This window comes from Humulus lupulus, chromosome 5, assembly GCF_963169125.1.
Source record: "Humulus lupulus chromosome 5, drHumLupu1.1, whole genome shotgun sequence".
Taxonomy (NCBI): domain Eukaryota; kingdom Viridiplantae; phylum Streptophyta; class Magnoliopsida; order Rosales; family Cannabaceae; genus Humulus; species Humulus lupulus.
The window spans coordinates 175,145,432-175,163,884 of NC_084797.1; the positions used below are offsets into that span (position 1 = coordinate 175,145,432).

Sequence of the window (18,453 nt, forward strand, 5' to 3'; positions counted from 1 at the left end):
CAATTGACGCAAAAAATACTCATTTTTAACATTTGTGGCAGTGCCCCACTGACGCAAACCAGAGTGTCATTTGCGTTAGTGGGGCACTGCCACAAATGCCAGTTTGTGACAGTGCCCCACTGACGCAAATGACACTCTGGTTTGCGTCATGGGAAATTGTGTCACATATCAAATTGACGCAAAAAGTCAATTGTGGTAGTTATAAACTGACGCAAATGACCTTTTTTGTTGTAGTGCAGCCTACAAACTACTCGACCAACCGACCTAACTGAGCCCCTTCGCATTGCTGGTGAGTATGGCAAAGAGTTACTAGACCACACTCTTCATCACGTAACAACAACTCAGACCTTTAAGACTCGACCCTGGCAAAGCGTTGAAATTTTCCTACACCAAGGCTTCGCTGAAATAATGACTGTAAGCATTTTATCATAAAAAGCACTAACTTTCTTATCGATTGTTCTTATTTTAATAGTTTTCCAGTAATTTACTCGAGGGACTCATCACTGTTAATCATGCTCAACGTCAAGCAGTCGACTATAAGGAGCTGGTCAAGGTCTTGAATGATCAATTGGTGGAAGTCCAGGCAAAGATTGAAATTCTGAGTAAGTCCGAGAAAGATCTCCAAGAAAAGACTGAGCAGGCAGAGAAAGCAGTTGCTTGCTGGGACATATCTCTAAAAATGTTTGATGATGAGAACAACAAGAGAATCCAGGCCAACAAGACGTTGACAGACCAACTGGCAGAAAAATTCAAGAGAATGAAGAGATGAAGCAAAACAAGGAAACCAATCTGGCTCGTTACGAAGAAATATGTTTCAATTTCTTCTATCAGATATGGAAGTTAAACAAGACTCTCCACCTCGACTTTCTCTCTGAAGAAGCAAAGGCGGAAGAGCTTGCCAAATGTGAAGCAAAGGTCGCCGAGGAGACGGCCCTTCCAGCTGGTGCTGTGCCTACCTCTCTTGCTCTATCATTCAGACTAGAGGAGGTTCCAGATGTTGATGACGGTGTTGACCAGCCAGGGACCAGTTTGCCCAACCAGTAAACATGTTACTCAACCATAGATGCTTCCTACTCGACCAGTGATGCATGCTCAGCCGACCAGGGAAGTTGTATGCGCTCTCCCGGCTAGGGAAACTTTGCACCTGATCAGTAGAACTTTGCACTTGGCCATTGGTTTACTCTTTTTTCTTATGCTTTTGTAAAGACAATTGCTGCTTAGTAGATTTTACATTTTGCTCGTACAGCTGAGCTGTTGGCATTTATACTTTACTTTTATTTTTTAGCTTAAAACATTTTAAGTCTTTTTAGAATTTAAACATTATAAGTTTTTTGTGAATAGTAAAGTCACTTTGATTTATGCCTTATATATTTTCACATGAGTAGTTAGTTTTCTAACTTAGAAATTATAGACATTTCATAAGTCCCTTCTAAGTATACTTTCTCACACTCTTATTGCGCTAACATTTTATGAGCATAATGTTTATTTTCACACGAATATCTACTTCTGACTTGAAATTTTTAAAAATTCCAAGTTACTTAAGCTTTATCAAACAAGTTAGCTTAATAGCCTTTTTTGACTTCGAAAATTTACATGTCAACCTAAAAACAAATATCTTAACTCATGCTCTTATTGCCTATGTTAAATTATATACCAGTATGCCCGATGTGCCCCCAAGTGATCAAGGGTTGAAGGATCCTTGGTCACTTGCTACTTGACCGAATCTGTTCGAGCAGTTAATTTCTTGTGAATATATGGAAAATATTCGAGCAGTTGAACACTACTTGAACGTACCGAATAGTTGAACACTGCCCAATTTTACCGACCAATTGAACACTGTTCAAAAAATTAACACACATGCTTATTTTTAGCAAGAATCGACCACGCTGCACATAGTCTCTTTTATTACTCGTAATATAAAGTGACAAAACGTGTCTAAAAACGAATCTTAACCAAAAAACAGGTGACCGATCGGCTAATGACCAGCCCCTCGACAAAGTTAAATAACAAGTTGAACACTTGAAACTGAGCAACCACTCTGAAAGTGGTATTTATTGATGATGTATCCTCAAATGCTTGTCATTCCAGTAGTTCCTGGTCAATGTCCGTTCAACCAAGAAAGTTTGTAAGTGCCAGGAGGAGAAACTTGCTTGATCTAGTAAGGTCCCTCCCAATTTGGTCCTAGCACTCCAGTTGCTAGTCTTTGATGAACACCTTTCTCAGGACCAAATCTTAGACCAGGAACTTTCGATCTTTCACCTAGAAATTGAAGTAGCGAGATATTTTATATACCAATATACTTTATGTTCCTCGCAATTGATCAAGGGTTAATTACTCGTGAAACACATGGGAATATATGGAAATTTTTTGAGCAGTTGAACACTGCCTGATTTTACAGATCAGTTTAACACTGATCGAATCTACGCACTAGTTGAACATTGTTCAAGTATGTTGAGCAGCTGAACACTACTTGATTTATCGACCAGTTGAACACTGCTTGATTTTACTGACAAGTTGAGCACAGCTCGAGTATACTAACCAGTTGAACACTACTTGATTTTACTGACCAGTTGCACTCTGCCTGATTTACCGACCAGTTGAACACTACCCGATTTTACCGACCAGTTGAATACTTCTCGATTTTGTCGACTAGATGAACTCTACTCGGTTTTACCGACTAGTTGAACACTACCCGATTTTACCGACCAGGGAACACTGCCCGATTGTAAAGACCAGTTGAACACTGCCCGATTTTACCGACTAGTGAACACTGCCTAATTTTACCGACCAATGAACACTACCAAATTTTATCGACCAGTTGAACACTGCCTGATTTTATCGACCAGTTGAATATTGCTTGATTTTGTTGACCAGCTGAACTGTACTCGATTTTATCGACCAGTTGGACACTGCTTGATTTTACCAACCAGTGAACATCGTCCGATTATACCGACCAGTTGAACACTTTCTGATTTTAATACAAATGCTAACATTTCTATGGTCAATGCCATCCAACCCGGTAGACTAATTTTTCAAGCTTTGCACCGCAACAACCAGTACGTCAAGATGAGCTTGAATAATTGGTTGGGCGTTCCCGGCCGGTGTACTTCAATCAACTATTTCAACTTGATTGTCAGGGCAGACAGGGCATTGGTCTTCGACAACGAGGATCTTCTTTTTGTTGCTGATGACGTCTCGCAAATCTCTCTGGGTAGCATGTCCTCTTAGCTGATCAAACTCTGTAATTTTTTATTTTTCCTTATCAAACGGTTTATTGCGCATGTGAATACGGGAAATTTTCCCTATGAGCACCCCACACCAAGTCGCAAGGGTATACCCTAAGAATGACCTCCCAAGTTTTCAAGGTTCCTTGGGAAGAAAGAATGACTTGTTCATTTGCCGAGGCACAAGGGCCTCGCATAACGAGGCCTGCCTTGACCGTCCAACCCATTCGCCGAGGCACTAGGGCCTCAAATACGAGGCTCACCTCGCTCAGTCAGCGTGTCTCACCCGTGTCGCCTAGATGTCATGATGCCATGCGAGCGTTGTTTGCCAATCGTCCCCAGGCAAAGGCGTTAGGGCCTCGCTCGGCTAGCACGTCTCACCCGCATCACCCAGGTGCCATGATGCTGCATGAGCGTCGTTGGCCAAGCGTCCCTAACCAAAGGCACTAATTCCTCGCATAGCGAGGCTCGCCTCACCATAGGGACCGTACACCTCGCTAGCCCGAAGATATGCGAAAAGCGTGTTGCCTCCTCATATATGACCCGTTCCTCGCCGAAGAGGTCATACTTATCCCCCTAGAGCACGGGCCCCCAGCGGGGCACCTCTTCATTGAGTATTCTATTAAAATATTTCCCACACATAGTAAAATATAAGGAGGCTTGGAGAAAATATACATCTTAGAGGTGTAAGAAGATCCATCAGGTACGTGGCACGCGTAAGGGTACATGGTGTACGACCCTGAGGACGACAAAGGCATGATTTTGATATCCGTATCCAAAAAGTTGTGGAGGTATGAATTCGTATGAGACGTGGGGGCATGACTTGTATTCCTCTGATTGTTACCAACATCGACACCATAACCCTCTGCTCCACCAAGACCTGTGCCACTATCCTGTTGGTGTACCAGTGTACAATTTTGCCCCCAGGGACCACTATGTATCAGGGGCCATAGAAGCCCAGTTATAAATAGACCTTCACCACTCAAGGTAAGGGCTGGAAAAATTCATTGTAAACAAAGATAGTAAAGCAATATATGATTTTTTCCTCCATTGTTGTTATGCATCTCTCTTTCTTAAGATTTATCTAAGTCCTTCCTACGTAGTTTTCATAACAAGCTCTTAATTTTCCATCCATATATCATTGATGAGCTCTTACCGTCAATAATTTGGTGTCGTCTGTGGGAAGAACAAGTATCAAGCCAGCGTTCTTTCATCACTTCCAGCAAGGAAAAATGCTAAGGCGTTCCAAACGCCTACGTCAACTACAAGATGTCGAGCTTCGCCTGGACGGAGAATAACTGAGGGCCTCTAGAAAAGAGCGTCTGCCCCATGGGCATGGAGATATGTCGTAGGAACATCCTTCCCAAAGAAAGGAGAAGGAAGCGTCATCCACGGTTGTCCAACCCGGCGGAGATCATTCAGAGGCACTAGCGCACCCACATCCTCGGCCTCCAGTGGCACCACGCTCTGGCCACCAAGACCCCGGTCCCTCGACGCATAGGCCAGGCAAGAGTGCACTTGGTGAGTTCTAGCTCAAGGACTCGCTTCTATGAGGACGAGATTTGTGAGTTACACAAAAATAATTGAAGGCTGGAAACCACACTAGAAAACATGCAGGAGGTTTTAAACGACCTTCTGCAAGGAAAGTGGAGCATACCCCTTCAAAAGCATAAGGAGAAAGAACGTGAAAGAGGGGAAACCACTATCCCTGTAGATGATGGGAGAACTTGACTTTCCACCAGCAACGCTCCCTAGACAAAGTACCATGAGGAACCTAGGCCAGGGAAATACCTCCAGGAGCAAAGGCGGAGTGACGACGCTGGTCGTAAGAACGAAGTCGAAGTCACCTCTAAGGAGGCGCCCCCTGACCTAAGAGAAAATCTCAATGGGATGAGGTCAGATATAAGGACGAAACCTCCTCTGGCCCTTCCAAAGGGCAGAGAAAAGAGAAAGGCCAACCCTACTGAGTTGAAGGACTCCTTGAATAGGAGGCGACAGGAGCTAGATACCGAGATTAGGAGCCTTCTAAGCAAGATCGTCACGACGTCTGGGGGGCACATTACCGATGAAGAGTTCGACTACGAGTCACCCTTCATGTGAGAAATTTAGTTTGAGCGGCTCCTGACTAACTTTAAAGAACCTCATATGACCCCATATGACGGCACCTCGAACCCCAAGTACCACTTGGACGCCTTCAACAATTTAATAAAGATGAGAGGGATCTATATAAGAGTAAGGTGTCACTGTTTTGCTGTCATGCTGAAAAGGTCTACATACAAGTGGTTCAAGAGGCTGAGGCCTGGGACCATTAGGTCATGGCAATAATTTTCTGATGAGTTTCTCCAACAACATCACGCCGTACGCGATTACACCATGCCGGGCACTAGCCTCGCTAACATAAAGCAAGGTGAAGGAGGAAGCCTGGAGAGCTATATCCATAGGTTCAACATGGAGGCGGCTAAAGTGGGAAGTCTGACCAAGGGAGAACTCAAGACGGAAATCACGGCTGGAGTGCACCCAAACAGTAAGATTTGGGATAATATGCTCAAAAGGGAGGTGAACGGCTTAGACGACTTCTACGAAAGCGCACAAAAATACATTCATGTCAAGAATGGCCATGAGAACCTAAAGGCAGGGAAAAGTGAATCCCACGTCAAGCCCTCAGCCTATGAAGGTTCAAATGGCGCGAAAAAGAAGATGGCGTACAAGGGGCCGAGAGATTACCACCAGAGAAAGCCCAAACGCAGAGGCGACCCTAGACAAATGTCTTACACCTTCTATACAATCATGTCAGACACCAGAGAACATATCTACCTCATGAATGAAGGCCAAATTCCCTTCATGAGGCCCCCACCGATGAGAAAATATCGATCCCAAAGGGACCCTAGCAAATACTGTCACTACCGCAAGGACATTGGCCATACTACAACAGAGCGTATCCATTTGAAAGTACAAATTGAGGAGCTCATACGCAAGGGGCACCTGGGTAGATATGTCAGAAGGGAAAATCAAAGACTGGAGGAGGCGTCGGCATCACCTCGTGCCCGAGAAAGAGCCTTGGAAGTACAAGGAGAAGTGAGAATGATCTTTCGAGGCCCATGATTTGGAGGAGAGTCCAAGAATGGGCGAGACCAGTACACTAGAGAAACTAGACGAAGTCCACCACCGTGTGTCATAAGCTTGGAGCAACGGCCCCCGAAGTGTTTTAAGGGAGAAAATGACTCAATCACTTTCACGGAGGAAGATGCACGAGGGGTGCATTTCCCCCACAATGATCATGTGGTGCTGAATGTTCAACTGGCCAATATGAGGGTACATCGGGTCCTCATAGACACCCAAAGTTCCATGGAAATATTGTATCCCTCCACCTTGGAGAAGATGGGATTGGGCGTCAGACACTTGAAACCCTGCCATTCCTCCTTGTACGGATTCACAAGGGACTGATACAACCTTTAATAGTGATCGAATTGGCCCTCACCATGGGAGAATAACCCAGACAAGGCACTATCATGGAAAACTTCGTCATGGTAGATTGTGCTTTGGATTTCAACGGGGTATTGGGGAGACCATCCCTGAGAGAATTGAAAGAAATATCTTCAATATATCACCTAGCTGTCAAATTTCCAACTCCTGGGGGAATTGCGAGTATGAAAGGGGAACAAAAAAAATGAGGGAGTGTTATAACACCTCCCTCTACACGTCTGTAAAGCCCCGGGAATCGATGGCAATGATAATGAATGGAGGCACAAATTGGCAGGATATAGATCCTAGAGTCACAGAGGAGCTAGGGGCCAAACCTGTGGAGGAGTTAGAAGAAATTGTTGTAATGGAAGAACCATTACGAAAGTTGAAGGTGGGAAAAATCCTTCAAGATGGTACAAAGGAGAAATTGGTGAGGTTCCTGAAGGATAATCTTGATGTATTCGCTTGGAGTCACGAAGACATGGTGAGGATAGATCCTTCCATCCTATGCCACCACTTAAATATCAACCCCGAGGCAAGGCTAGTTAGGAAAAAGAGACGAGTGCTCGACCCGGATAGGTATGTTGCCTTGAAGGAGGAAGCCAAAAAATTGAAGGCAAATGGGTTCATCCGCGAAGCGTTCTACCCTGTATGGGTATCGAACCCCGTACTAGACCCAAAATCGAATGGAAAATGGAGGACCTGAGTGGACTTCTCTAACCTCAATAGGGCTTGTCCTAAGGATAGCTTCCCGCTTCGAAGAATAGATCAATTGGTGGATATGATAGCCAGACATGAGTTACTAAGCTTTATGGATGCTTACTTTGGGTACAACCAAATACCCATAAACCTCGCTGATGAAGAGCATGCTTCGTTCATAATAGATAAAGGACTCTATTGCTACAAAGTGATGCCTTTTGGATTGAAGAATGCAGGTGCCACCTACCAAAGATTGGTGAACAAGATGTTCGTTAACCAGATAGGAAGAAACATGGAGGTATACGTTGACGATATGTTGGTGAAGACCAAAAATACTGAAGAACTCAATGGGGACCTGAGTGAGATGTTCGACATAATCCGAAGATACCGGATGAAGCTGAATCCACTCAAGTGCACTTTTGGAGTCTCTTCGGGAAAGTTCTTAGGTTTTATGGTCAACTTCAAAGGCATTGAAGCTAAAGCTGACAAAATAAAGGCACTAGTAGAAATGAATCGACCCAAGAGCAAGAAAGAGGTGCAATGTCTAACAGGAAGAGTGGCAGCACTCAACAGATTCATTTTGAGGTCCACGCACAAGTGTCTAGCATTCTTCAACGTCCTAAAAGGGAGCAAAATGTTTGCTTGGGATGGAGATTTCAAGGAAGCCTTTGCCAAGTTGAAGGAGCACCTAGGCAAGCCACCCTTGTTGACTAAACCCGAGAAGGGCAAAAGGATATACTTATATTTGGCAGTATCCGAGCATGTCATAAGTGTTGCCCTGGCTAAAGGAGAAAAGAAGCACCAACAACCCGTGTACTACGTCAGTAAATGGTGGGTAGACGCGAAGACCCGATACCCAGAGACAGAGAGGTTAGCATATGCCTTAGTTGTGGCCTCAAGAAAGTTAAGGCCCTACTTCCACACCCATGCGATTGAGGTACTCACTGATAACCCCTTGAGACAGGTCTTGCACAAACCTAAATCCTTGAGAAGACTGATGAAATGGTCGATTGAGTTAAGTCAATTCGACATCACATATAACTCAAGGATCTCCATCAATTGGCAAGTGCTCGCAGACTTCATAGTGGAGTTCACCTATCGGCCTAATGATGAAGGAAATATAGGAGGGAGATAATCGGTTGGTAAGGAAGAGGAAAGAAAGTTTGAGGAATGGAGCCTCGATGTGGATGGGGCATCCAACAAAGGGGGAGCTGGAGCGGGTATCGTGATGGCTAGCCCTAGAGGAGACAAGATGTATTGCACGATAAGGTTTTGATTTGAAGCCTCGAACAATGAGGCGGAGTATGAAGCGCTTCTAGCCGGATTGCGGTTGGCCTAGGGGCTAAAGGTAACACATTTACACATTATTAGCGACTCATAGTTGGTGGTATTTCAGGTGAAGGGCGAGTATCAGGCGAGGGGTCCTAATATGGCTGTATACCTAACAAGGGCAAAAGGCTATCTGGAGAAATTGGAGGGGTATAGCATAAAGAAAATCCAAAGAGAAAGGAATACCCACGCTGATGCCATCGCAAAGCTAGCATCCACAAAGGATGAAGATATACTCGAGTCTGTACCTGTGGAGTACTTATCCAGGGCAAGCATCACTGAAGCAGAGGTTCACATGATCAACACCCCAAAAGAATCATTGGTTGACCCAATTATGAAATACCTAAGGGATGGAGCTCTACCGACAGACAAGAGAGAGGCTAGGAGGCTGGTATATAGTCACTCGTTACACCTTAGTAGACGGAGTCGTGTACAAGAGAGGATTTTTTTTGCCGCTCTAGCGGTGTGTTGATGAAGAGGAAGCAATGAATGTTCTGCATGAAATACACAACGGCGAATGCGGCAACCATGCGAGTGGGCCATCTACGGCCAGGAAAGCCATGAGACAAGGACACTACTATCCCTCTATAATGAAGGATGCAAGTGACTTCGGAAGAATGTGTGAAAAATTTCAGAGACACTCAAACTACTCCCAGAAGCCCCCAAATGAGCTAACCAATCAGACCAACCTTTGGCCTTTTGCTATTTGGAGAATAGACCTGATCGGCGCTCTTCCCATAGGCAGAGGAGGAACCAAGTATGCAGTCGTAGCGGTAGATTACTTCACCAAGTGGGTTGAAGCAGAACCTCTAATAAAAATAACGGCCAAGCAAATCACCACCTTTGTCAACAAGTTCATTGTCTGGAAGAATGGAGTGCCCTACAAAATCATTTCTGACAACGACACCCAGTTTGAGGGGGAAACGTTCGAGGAGTACTGTAAGGAGAAGGGAATAAGGAGAAGCATCTTAGCTGTTATGCATCCACAAGCCAATGGGAAAGTGGAGGCCATTAACAAAGTCTTTAAGAAGAACCTAAAAACAAAGCTAGAAAAACTAAAGGGAGCCTGGGTCAAGGAGCTACCCAGTGTGCTTTGGGCCTATAGGACTACACCACACTCAACCACTGTGGAGACCCATTTCGCCTTAGCATATGGATGCGAGGCTATCCTCCTGGTTGAGATGAAGGTTAAGTCAATCAGGATATAGGCATACGAGGACTAAGTCAACCATGCGGCAATGGCTGAAAACTTAGATATGTTAGAAGAAAAAAGGGAAAGGGTGCAACTAAGAGTGGCAGTATACCAACGGGCAGCGAGGTACTACAACTACAGGGTACGAGAAAGATTGTTCAGGGTAGGAGACTTGGTGCTGAGAAAAGTACTCCCCAACACGCAAGACCTAGGGGCGAACTGGGGAGGACCCTACCAAGTCGCCTAGTGCGTACCGCCGAACACTTATAAACAAGCACGCATGGATGACATTGTAATACCCCGAGCATGGAACGCGAAACACCTCAAGAAATACTACCAGTAAGACTTTCATATCTAATGGAAAGAATATATGTATTTAGTTTATTGTATGTTATGCTAACTTCAGCAGATAGGAATCAAAGAGGTTACCCAGATAACCACACAAGTATATGTAATCGTTTCATATATGTCTTTGTATTCTACCTACGATGAATGAAAGTATTCCCTATTTCACATGCTGCATTTCTTCTCTATGTAAATATTCACCAAAGTGATTGCTGGAATAAATTTCACCAAGCACATGGGGGGTAAGACAGGAGGCATGCATATATACAAAAAAGAATAAACTCGGCAAGTTATCTCTTATATTCAAAAGGATTAGCTACCCTTATGAATATCAAGGGAATCAAAAATAATTTTTTTTTACAAAGATAACCTCCAACCAAAGGCTGACACCCCCACAGGGGGTGAGGCTGTAAGGAAGGCATCTTCCAATATGTCTAGAACGACCACTAAGCCGGCTAGCCAAAAAAACGTCCTAAAATAGACTCTTGTAAAAATAGTACTATACATAATGATGAGAAAGACGCCTCTCGCACAAAATTACAAGAGCGCGCAAAGAATATAAAAATGATACCAAGAACCTAAAGGGTTAATATTTCCTTACAAGTGTAGTCAGGGTGCACAAAAAAGACTATTGTCATCAGCCCAAAGAAGACATAAGGAATTCATCAAAAAATAATAATAATAAGAGGGACTTATCAAAGTCCCTTAAGCTTGATAATCAAAAGAGATTGACAAATGATAGAAAGGCCAATGCATCCTCATAGTCGATATAAAAAATAAGCAAGGACTTTGAAATCAAGAGTCCCACATACCATGAAAGACTTATGAGGAGTTCCATAAAACAAAAAACAAAAAAGAGAGAGAGAAAACAATATGGAAGGTTACACGACATCAACATATATGTATACAAATAAGCCTTGAAGAGGGAGCTATGGGTTTGCACCGCGACCTTTCCACTAAGTAATTTTCCCAGTCGCATACTCTCCAAAGGGAGACAAGTCAATGTCATGATTGGTCCTCCGCACGGCGTGCAACATGCGCTCAATTATGCCATTCTCGGCAATTAGAAGTCCAGCTTCATGCGCGTGAATCTTTTCGTTTAGAGTATCGATAGGCGATTTAAGTCTAGTATTGGAGTGAGAGGTCGAAGCAGCCTTGGCCAATGCAACATCCCTCTAGCAAACCGCTTCAGCAAGCTGACCCTCCAAATCGTAGACCCGTGTGGACAAACTATCATTTTCTGCCTCGACCATTGAGAGATTCTTCATTGCCCTATCAAGCTCGAGCTGTAGCCATTGTGTGGATGAGGAGCTTGAGCCGACACACCAGTGACCCATAATGGAGGCCTAACTAACGACAAAGAAACAAAATAAAACATTAACGGTCAGGCAATATCAAAACCGAAAAACATACATTGAGTGTTTCGACAAATACCACCATAGAGGCTCGCATATAAGCCTCACCCAACTCGACATCTGGAATGTCATACATAGACCCCCACTCGCCTTCAAGAATGTTGCCCATGTAACGGTTCATGGCCTCTCCATACTGGCTCGCCAGAGGATGGCCTCCAAAAGTGGAAGATAAGCTGGACGGGGGGAAGCATGTATACCCGTCGAGGCATGCTTAGACAAGGTAGGAGACTGAGAGGGACTTGATCCATCTGCAGAGACAAGATGGGCAGAGGGACGTGGAGTCACCTCTTTAGGCAGAGAGGCACCCGAAGTCAATTGCCCCAACCCCCCCACCCCCGAGGGTGGAAAGGAATCACCAAAAGAAGGTAGGGCGAAGTTCCTCTTAGGGATAGAAGGGGGGGGGATTGGATGTTGAAAGAAAACTCGCCACCAAGCACCGACAACGGAACCCAAGAAGTAACACCGTCAGTGTGTCCGTCATCAGCAACATCCCTAGCCCCACCAGCCAAGGGCCATAAACATGAATACTTCTTGGACTCCAGCAAGACCTCATCTTTCGTTTCCATATGGTCACCTGATGAGTTTTCATAATCTTTATCAGCTTCCTCATCAAAACTATCTTCATCATCACCATATACCCACAGAAGGGTAGATTTGTACGAGACAGAGCATAAGGAAACAACTTGATCTGGAGACAGCAGTTGTACGAATAAGGATTACCCTCTGTAAAAATTGCTCTTCCATGAGCCCCTATTGGAAATGGAACCCTCCACAAGGGGACACCCTGTAAGAGCCACGACTTTCTAGAGCTGATAGAAGCTGGGGGTTGTTTGGTTCGACCTAAGGGTATAAAGGTGGTGGACATCACTCATGGAAGGCCCTCTAGAGTGCACTTGCTTGTATAATATGTATAAACAACTAATCACAACACAAGAGTTGGGAGACAGTTGGAGGGGTGCCAACTCAAAATAGTTGATTACCTTGACAAAAAAGGATTGAAGCAACAAGACTCCACCATATTCGATTATTGAGTCACTGAAAGCAACAAGCCCTGCAAGTGGCTCAGATGCACGATCCTCAAGGGATGGAATGATGAAGTTGATGTTCGGCGATAGTTGGTGGGCCTTCAGCATGTTGGCAAGCTTAAGATGGGTAAGAGTGGACATGATGCCTGCGCCCTCAGAATTTTCAGAAATCCCCTCGGGTTCAAGTGGATCACAATCAGCACTCCCACGAGTAGGACAACCATAGCCTAAGGATTTGTCAGCATAAAAAGAAGGAGGTTCAGGTGCCAAGTTTTCCTCAAGGCAAGCAATTTCGGCTATACAATCCTAAAAGGTTTATTTTAGTTGGGAGACATATGTTTCATGCCATGGGGAGAAACCTAAACCCTCACCACTAGTAACAGATTCAAGTTCATTCTCAAGGCCACACGCCTTCTACCTAAGGTAGGACAACCTCTGAAGGTAGAGCATTCACACACCCTAATTATTAGGGGGTTTGCAAACGTCGGCCTCAGAGTCGGAGGATGACAACTTGATAAATTCAACTCTAGATGGACCTTCAGAACACCGCCCAGATGCCATGGTCTAGCTAAGACTCAATGACGTGTGTGCGTGATGACAACCCTATATCTACAACATAAGTATGAGGGGTGTAAGAAAAGGACCCATGCATATGTGCCTAATGAGTCGTGAGAATAAAAAAGGGGGGGCGGGGGGGCAGAACCTCTAAGGAACTGGTCCATACCAACCAGTGACCCTATCCTTGTATAATAGATAAAGGAGACATGCATATTATTGGAGGAGGTATACCTGGGTGAGTATGTGTGGATCCATAGATGTGTGAGGACAAAATTTTAGGCGTGTAAAGAAGGGCCGAGCGACAAGCGAGCAGACTTATTTTCTCTCTTTTTCTTAAAATATCAGTTTTAAATAAATATCATATTATAAATAAGATATTTATTGATTTCTCACTTTATATTAATCCAAACAAGATTAATATTAATTTTAACCTATAGTTTTTCAAAATAAAAACTATATAGTTAAATAATTAATTAATTCACAATTAATCAATTACCCATAATTATCAAATAATTATTTCCTTGCCCTGGAAAATTAATTCTTTTGGAATTTAGTCATTCTCTTAACAAATCTTTCTTTTGACATCCTTACCATTGATAGTGTAGGACAGAGGTGATCTGGGGACCATGGACCTATAATACGAAGCTCCAAAAATCCAGATTATTAATTAAACTCTTTAATCTAATAATCTTATTTATTAATTCCATGATTACTCCACTATAAATATGGAATTGCACTCTAAGTATTTATAGAATTATATTTATAGAGTTTTCTCTAGTAGTCCATTGATATAATTAATATATGTAGTTATGTCCTCCTTTTATTGGTTCGTTAATTAGAGCTGGTCAAAATTACCGTTTTAACCTTCTAATTACTTCTTGATCCTTAAGTACCATTAATTCATTAGCGAATAATTAATCTATAATCTAATTATAGATTTGAGCTCAATAACTATTTAGTTTCATAATCAACCCTTAAGGAACCAATATTCGATCCGTTAGGAAAGCATGGATTCCAATATTGTAATTCATGTTCCCAGCCATGCATGATATTGGATGTCCCAAACAAAAGTCATTAGACTCATTATTCTAAGAGAACTTAACGAGTGAATTAAAAGATCCAATAAACATAAACAAGAGTTCATGAATATTTAGGATTTAGACTAATCTCCAAATGATCATCTTTTATGAGAAGAATTAAATCTTTACGTCAAACGAAAACTTTATAAAGATAATTAATTCTCATCAGTCCTGTTATATATAATCTCTATTATATACAACACATTTACTAAGATGTCTATCCACACCAGTAATCCGAATCTAGATTACTTGCATCTCGTATGCTTAACAAACCGTACTAGTAACCATTTATTAAAGAATCCTTACTTTAATATGTTATTGACTATTTATTCATTATATATGATCTTAATTCTCTCGTACTAATACAATATCATATTTTCACTGTGTATGCTAATTTCAACACGAGTCTTTCACTCAGATCGTGTACAGCTGGAAAATAAATTAATGGAAGAAAATAGCCAAGGAGTCCATGTATTCTCCACGTAGACAGAACAGTTTTCATGATGGTTGTCCGAGCTAGGGATGCATAGATTGATAAAGGCAAGCTTATAATATTTATAAGGCATGGCCTCCATAGTACAAGCTTGACGGTATATCCAGCTCGTGGTAATTTGGAGATATGGGGTGTCTGTGGATCCCTGAAGACCCAGATACTTTATACGATCATTTATGGCCAGCCTGTGATATTTAATGTCCCAGATATTAGGAGACTATTTATTTCATGATTAGACCATATCCTAGTATAAATGGGAATATTTAATATTAAATGTATGAATCCGTGATTAACTTACACGGTTACCCAAACCGGTCCAAGGACTTTCTCTATAAATACAGAGAATATTGGACAGGAAGGGGGACGATAATTCTGTAATATCGAACTCTGTCAAAGTAAAGAGAAAATCAATATTAATATAGACTCGTGGCCCAGGTGGATTTTAACCACTGAACCACGTAATAATTCTAGTGTTCTTGAGAGTTATTTCTTACATAGGTTTATCATAAAGCACTAATTCAACCTTGTTATTTTCTTAATTCACTGTTGGCGAAAAATCGCGTCAGCACTCACGAATCAATAGGGAATTTTCTTGATATTATTATATAATTAACTCAAACAATAATTATAATATTAAAATATTATAAAATTGTACTTTTATTTAATACCAATAAAATGTCTTTAGATGCCTTTAGGGCATTAATTATAATAGGTTGTTAATTACCTTTAGTCACACGTGTATGGCCGAATGACTCGATTAGAGAGTTTAACACTATTTAAAAGTACACAGTGTAACAATCTTGGCTATCCAGAGCGTTACAGGAATCGTTCCCTGATGAGTGCAAGTTTTATGCACTCAAAATTTGATTTTGATTTTTATAATGGTTTGTTTTTCCTTAATTTTTGTGTAGATTTGATGATTTTCCCTTAACTGTGCAAGAATTGAGTTTTTAGGTGTTTTGAACATTATTTTCGGTGTTCAAGTTAGAGAAGGATTTGTTGCGTCGCTCCCAAGAGGCAAGAAGTAGATGAAATTCGAGAATAATTCAAACTTGGAATAGTCCAGGTGATATGTCACCTGACATATGGCGATGCATCACCTGGTATAGGCAATGCGTCACTCGGGTATAGGCGACACGTCGCCTGGTGCGCCACAAAAATAGGAAAATGGTTTTTTTAACATATTTTTCACTTGAATTCAAAAGTAAGATGGCTAAGGAGGTTTCTAGATACTAGGGCACGACCACAACACATATATAGAGGAAAAGAAACACATTTAGAAGGAAGCGACTCATTGGAGAAGGATTTAAGAAGGGAATCAAGCAATATCAATGGAGTTCTTTACTGTTCTTTGTGTTTCTTATTTTTTTCTTTTCAGATAATTAGAATATTTTTGGGATTATAAACCACATCATGTGTGGCTAATTTTCTTACTTTGTTAGGGTGTAGATGGATCTTTTGACATGATTTTATTTCTATGATTTAATGCAAAGTCTGTTTTAGTCCAATATTGTTCTTGTGTTTTACTCTGAATCATTGTTACTTTAATTTTGATTTTCATATTTTTCTTTACAGTATATGAATTATAATTAGGGTTGTATTTAGATTGTGAAAATTATTACTCGAGAGGAGAACATTCAAACAATCCGGTAGGGGATAGAACAACTTAGGTTGTGTGAGATCGAGAGAAAAGCATAAATCTAGGTAACTGAGATAATTCTAGATTGTGAAATCGAGAGGTGAGATATTTAGGCTTATTTCTAGAGTGAAACTTATTGACGGTAAGGATAAATGGTCGTATAGAGATATAGGTATCACTTACACATTCTTTATGCGACACTCAAGAGAGGGTATAGAGATAAATAATGCTCTAGGTTGTTGAACATATTGGACTGATTTAGGCACAATAATGATTAGGGGTAAAATTGTTAGAGAGTGAAGTTGAAACCTTAACAATTGTTATTATCTTGAGTCTATTCACATTTAGTTGTTTGTTCTTTAAAATTCATAGTTATTTATTATTGCTTCTTCTTATCTTTCGAAATTGATTGTTAAGATGAAGTAAGGATTTAGTATTTGCTATTTTATTTTATTTAATTGATTTCAATCCTTGTGAGACAATATCTATCTTTAGACTACTTTACTACTTGTACGATTTGTGCACTTGCAAGCATATTCATTATTTTTCGCAACAAATTTTTGGTGCCGTTGCCAAGGATTAAAAAGAAATTAAAATTTAATTACTATAGCAAAGAAAATATCAGATTTTAATCTAAGTAGTTTATTTATTTATTTGTTTTCTAACTTTGGTTTCTAAATTTTTTATGGCTGAAGGTGTATGCAGAAATCTCGTCTCTCAAATCTCCTACCATTAGGTTCTGAAATTAAAAGAACTATATCTTCTATTAGGAGAGAGCGATGAGCTAGATCACGAAAAATGGCGGACCAAGGGAATAATAATGTTCCTGTGAACAACAACAATGTACTAGCCAACAATAATAATACTCCTGTGAACACACCAGCAAACCGAGCCTTGAGAGACTATTTTAGGCTAGTTGTGAATTACAATTATTCGGGCGTTCAAAGGCAACAAGTGAATGTCAACAATTTTGAGCTTAAACCAGTCTTGGTTAACATGGTGCAGCAAAATTAATATTCTGGCCTAGCTGATGAAGACCCCAATATTCACTAGGGAACTTTCTTGGAGATTTGTGACACCATCAAGATCGATGGGGTCACTACAGATGCTATAAGATTGAAGATATTTTCATTATCGTTGAAAGACAGAACTCGATCTTGGTTTCAATCTATACCTCCAGGAAATGTGACTACTTGGGAGGATATAACACATAAATTCCACACCAAATTTTTCCCACCATCTAAAATGCCACCACTAAGGGCTGAGATTACTCAATTTAGACAGATGGAGTCTCAGTAATCGTATGAGGCATGGGATAGATTTAATGAGATGCTCAAAAAATGTCCTCAACATGGCATAGAGGATTGGTTCAGGTTCAACTATTCTACAATGGGCTCAATGGTCCAACAATATCACATATTGGTGTCGCATTTGGCGGAACCATTCTATCAAAGAGACACCAACGGAAACATTATCTTGTTTGAGGATATGGCCATGAATAGTTGTCAATGGCAAAGAGAGAGATCAATAGTTAGAATGTTAGGTGGGGTTTTTGAAGTAGACTAAATAACGTCACTGATGGTGTAGATGTCTGCTTTGAGTAATCAGATTAAGGGTCTAACTGATAATAAAGTAATGACAGGTGAAGAAACATTGAGTTTGGCTCAAGCTTCTAGTTTAAATGGGATGATAGATGAACAATGCCAATATTTATATGATTTAATGCAAAGTCTATTTTAATCCAATATTGTTCTTGTGTTCTACTTTGAATCATTGTTGCGTTAATTGTGATTTTCATATTTTTCTTTATAGTATGTGAATTATAATTGAGGTTGTATTTAGATTGTAAAAATTATTACTCGAGAGGGGAACATTCAACAATCCGGCAGCGGGTAGAATAGCTTAGGTTTAGTGAGTTCGAGAGATAAGCATAAATCTAGGTAGCCGAGATAATTCTAGAATGTGAAATCGAGCAGTGGCATATTTAGGATTA

The 18,453-nt window shown here is 41.3% G+C and overlaps 1 protein-coding gene and 1 pseudogene across 1 annotated transcript; one reads left to right on the forward strand and one right to left on the reverse strand.

Annotated features, from left to right (window-relative positions):
- The first annotated feature begins 5,597 nt into the window (after positions 1 to 5,597).
- On the forward strand, positions 5,598 to 6,326 carry LOC133779710 (uncharacterized). The gene has a single exon (XM_062219635.1). The coding sequence runs from the start codon at positions 5,598 to 5,600 to the stop codon at positions 6,324 to 6,326; it is 729 nt and encodes a 242-aa protein (XP_062075619.1).
- Positions 6,327 to 17,748: 11,422 nt separating this feature from the next.
- LOC133781263 (small nucleolar RNA R71) lies at positions 17,749 to 17,818 on the reverse strand (annotated as a pseudogene).
- Between the last annotated feature and the right edge of the window lie 635 nt (positions 17,819 to 18,453).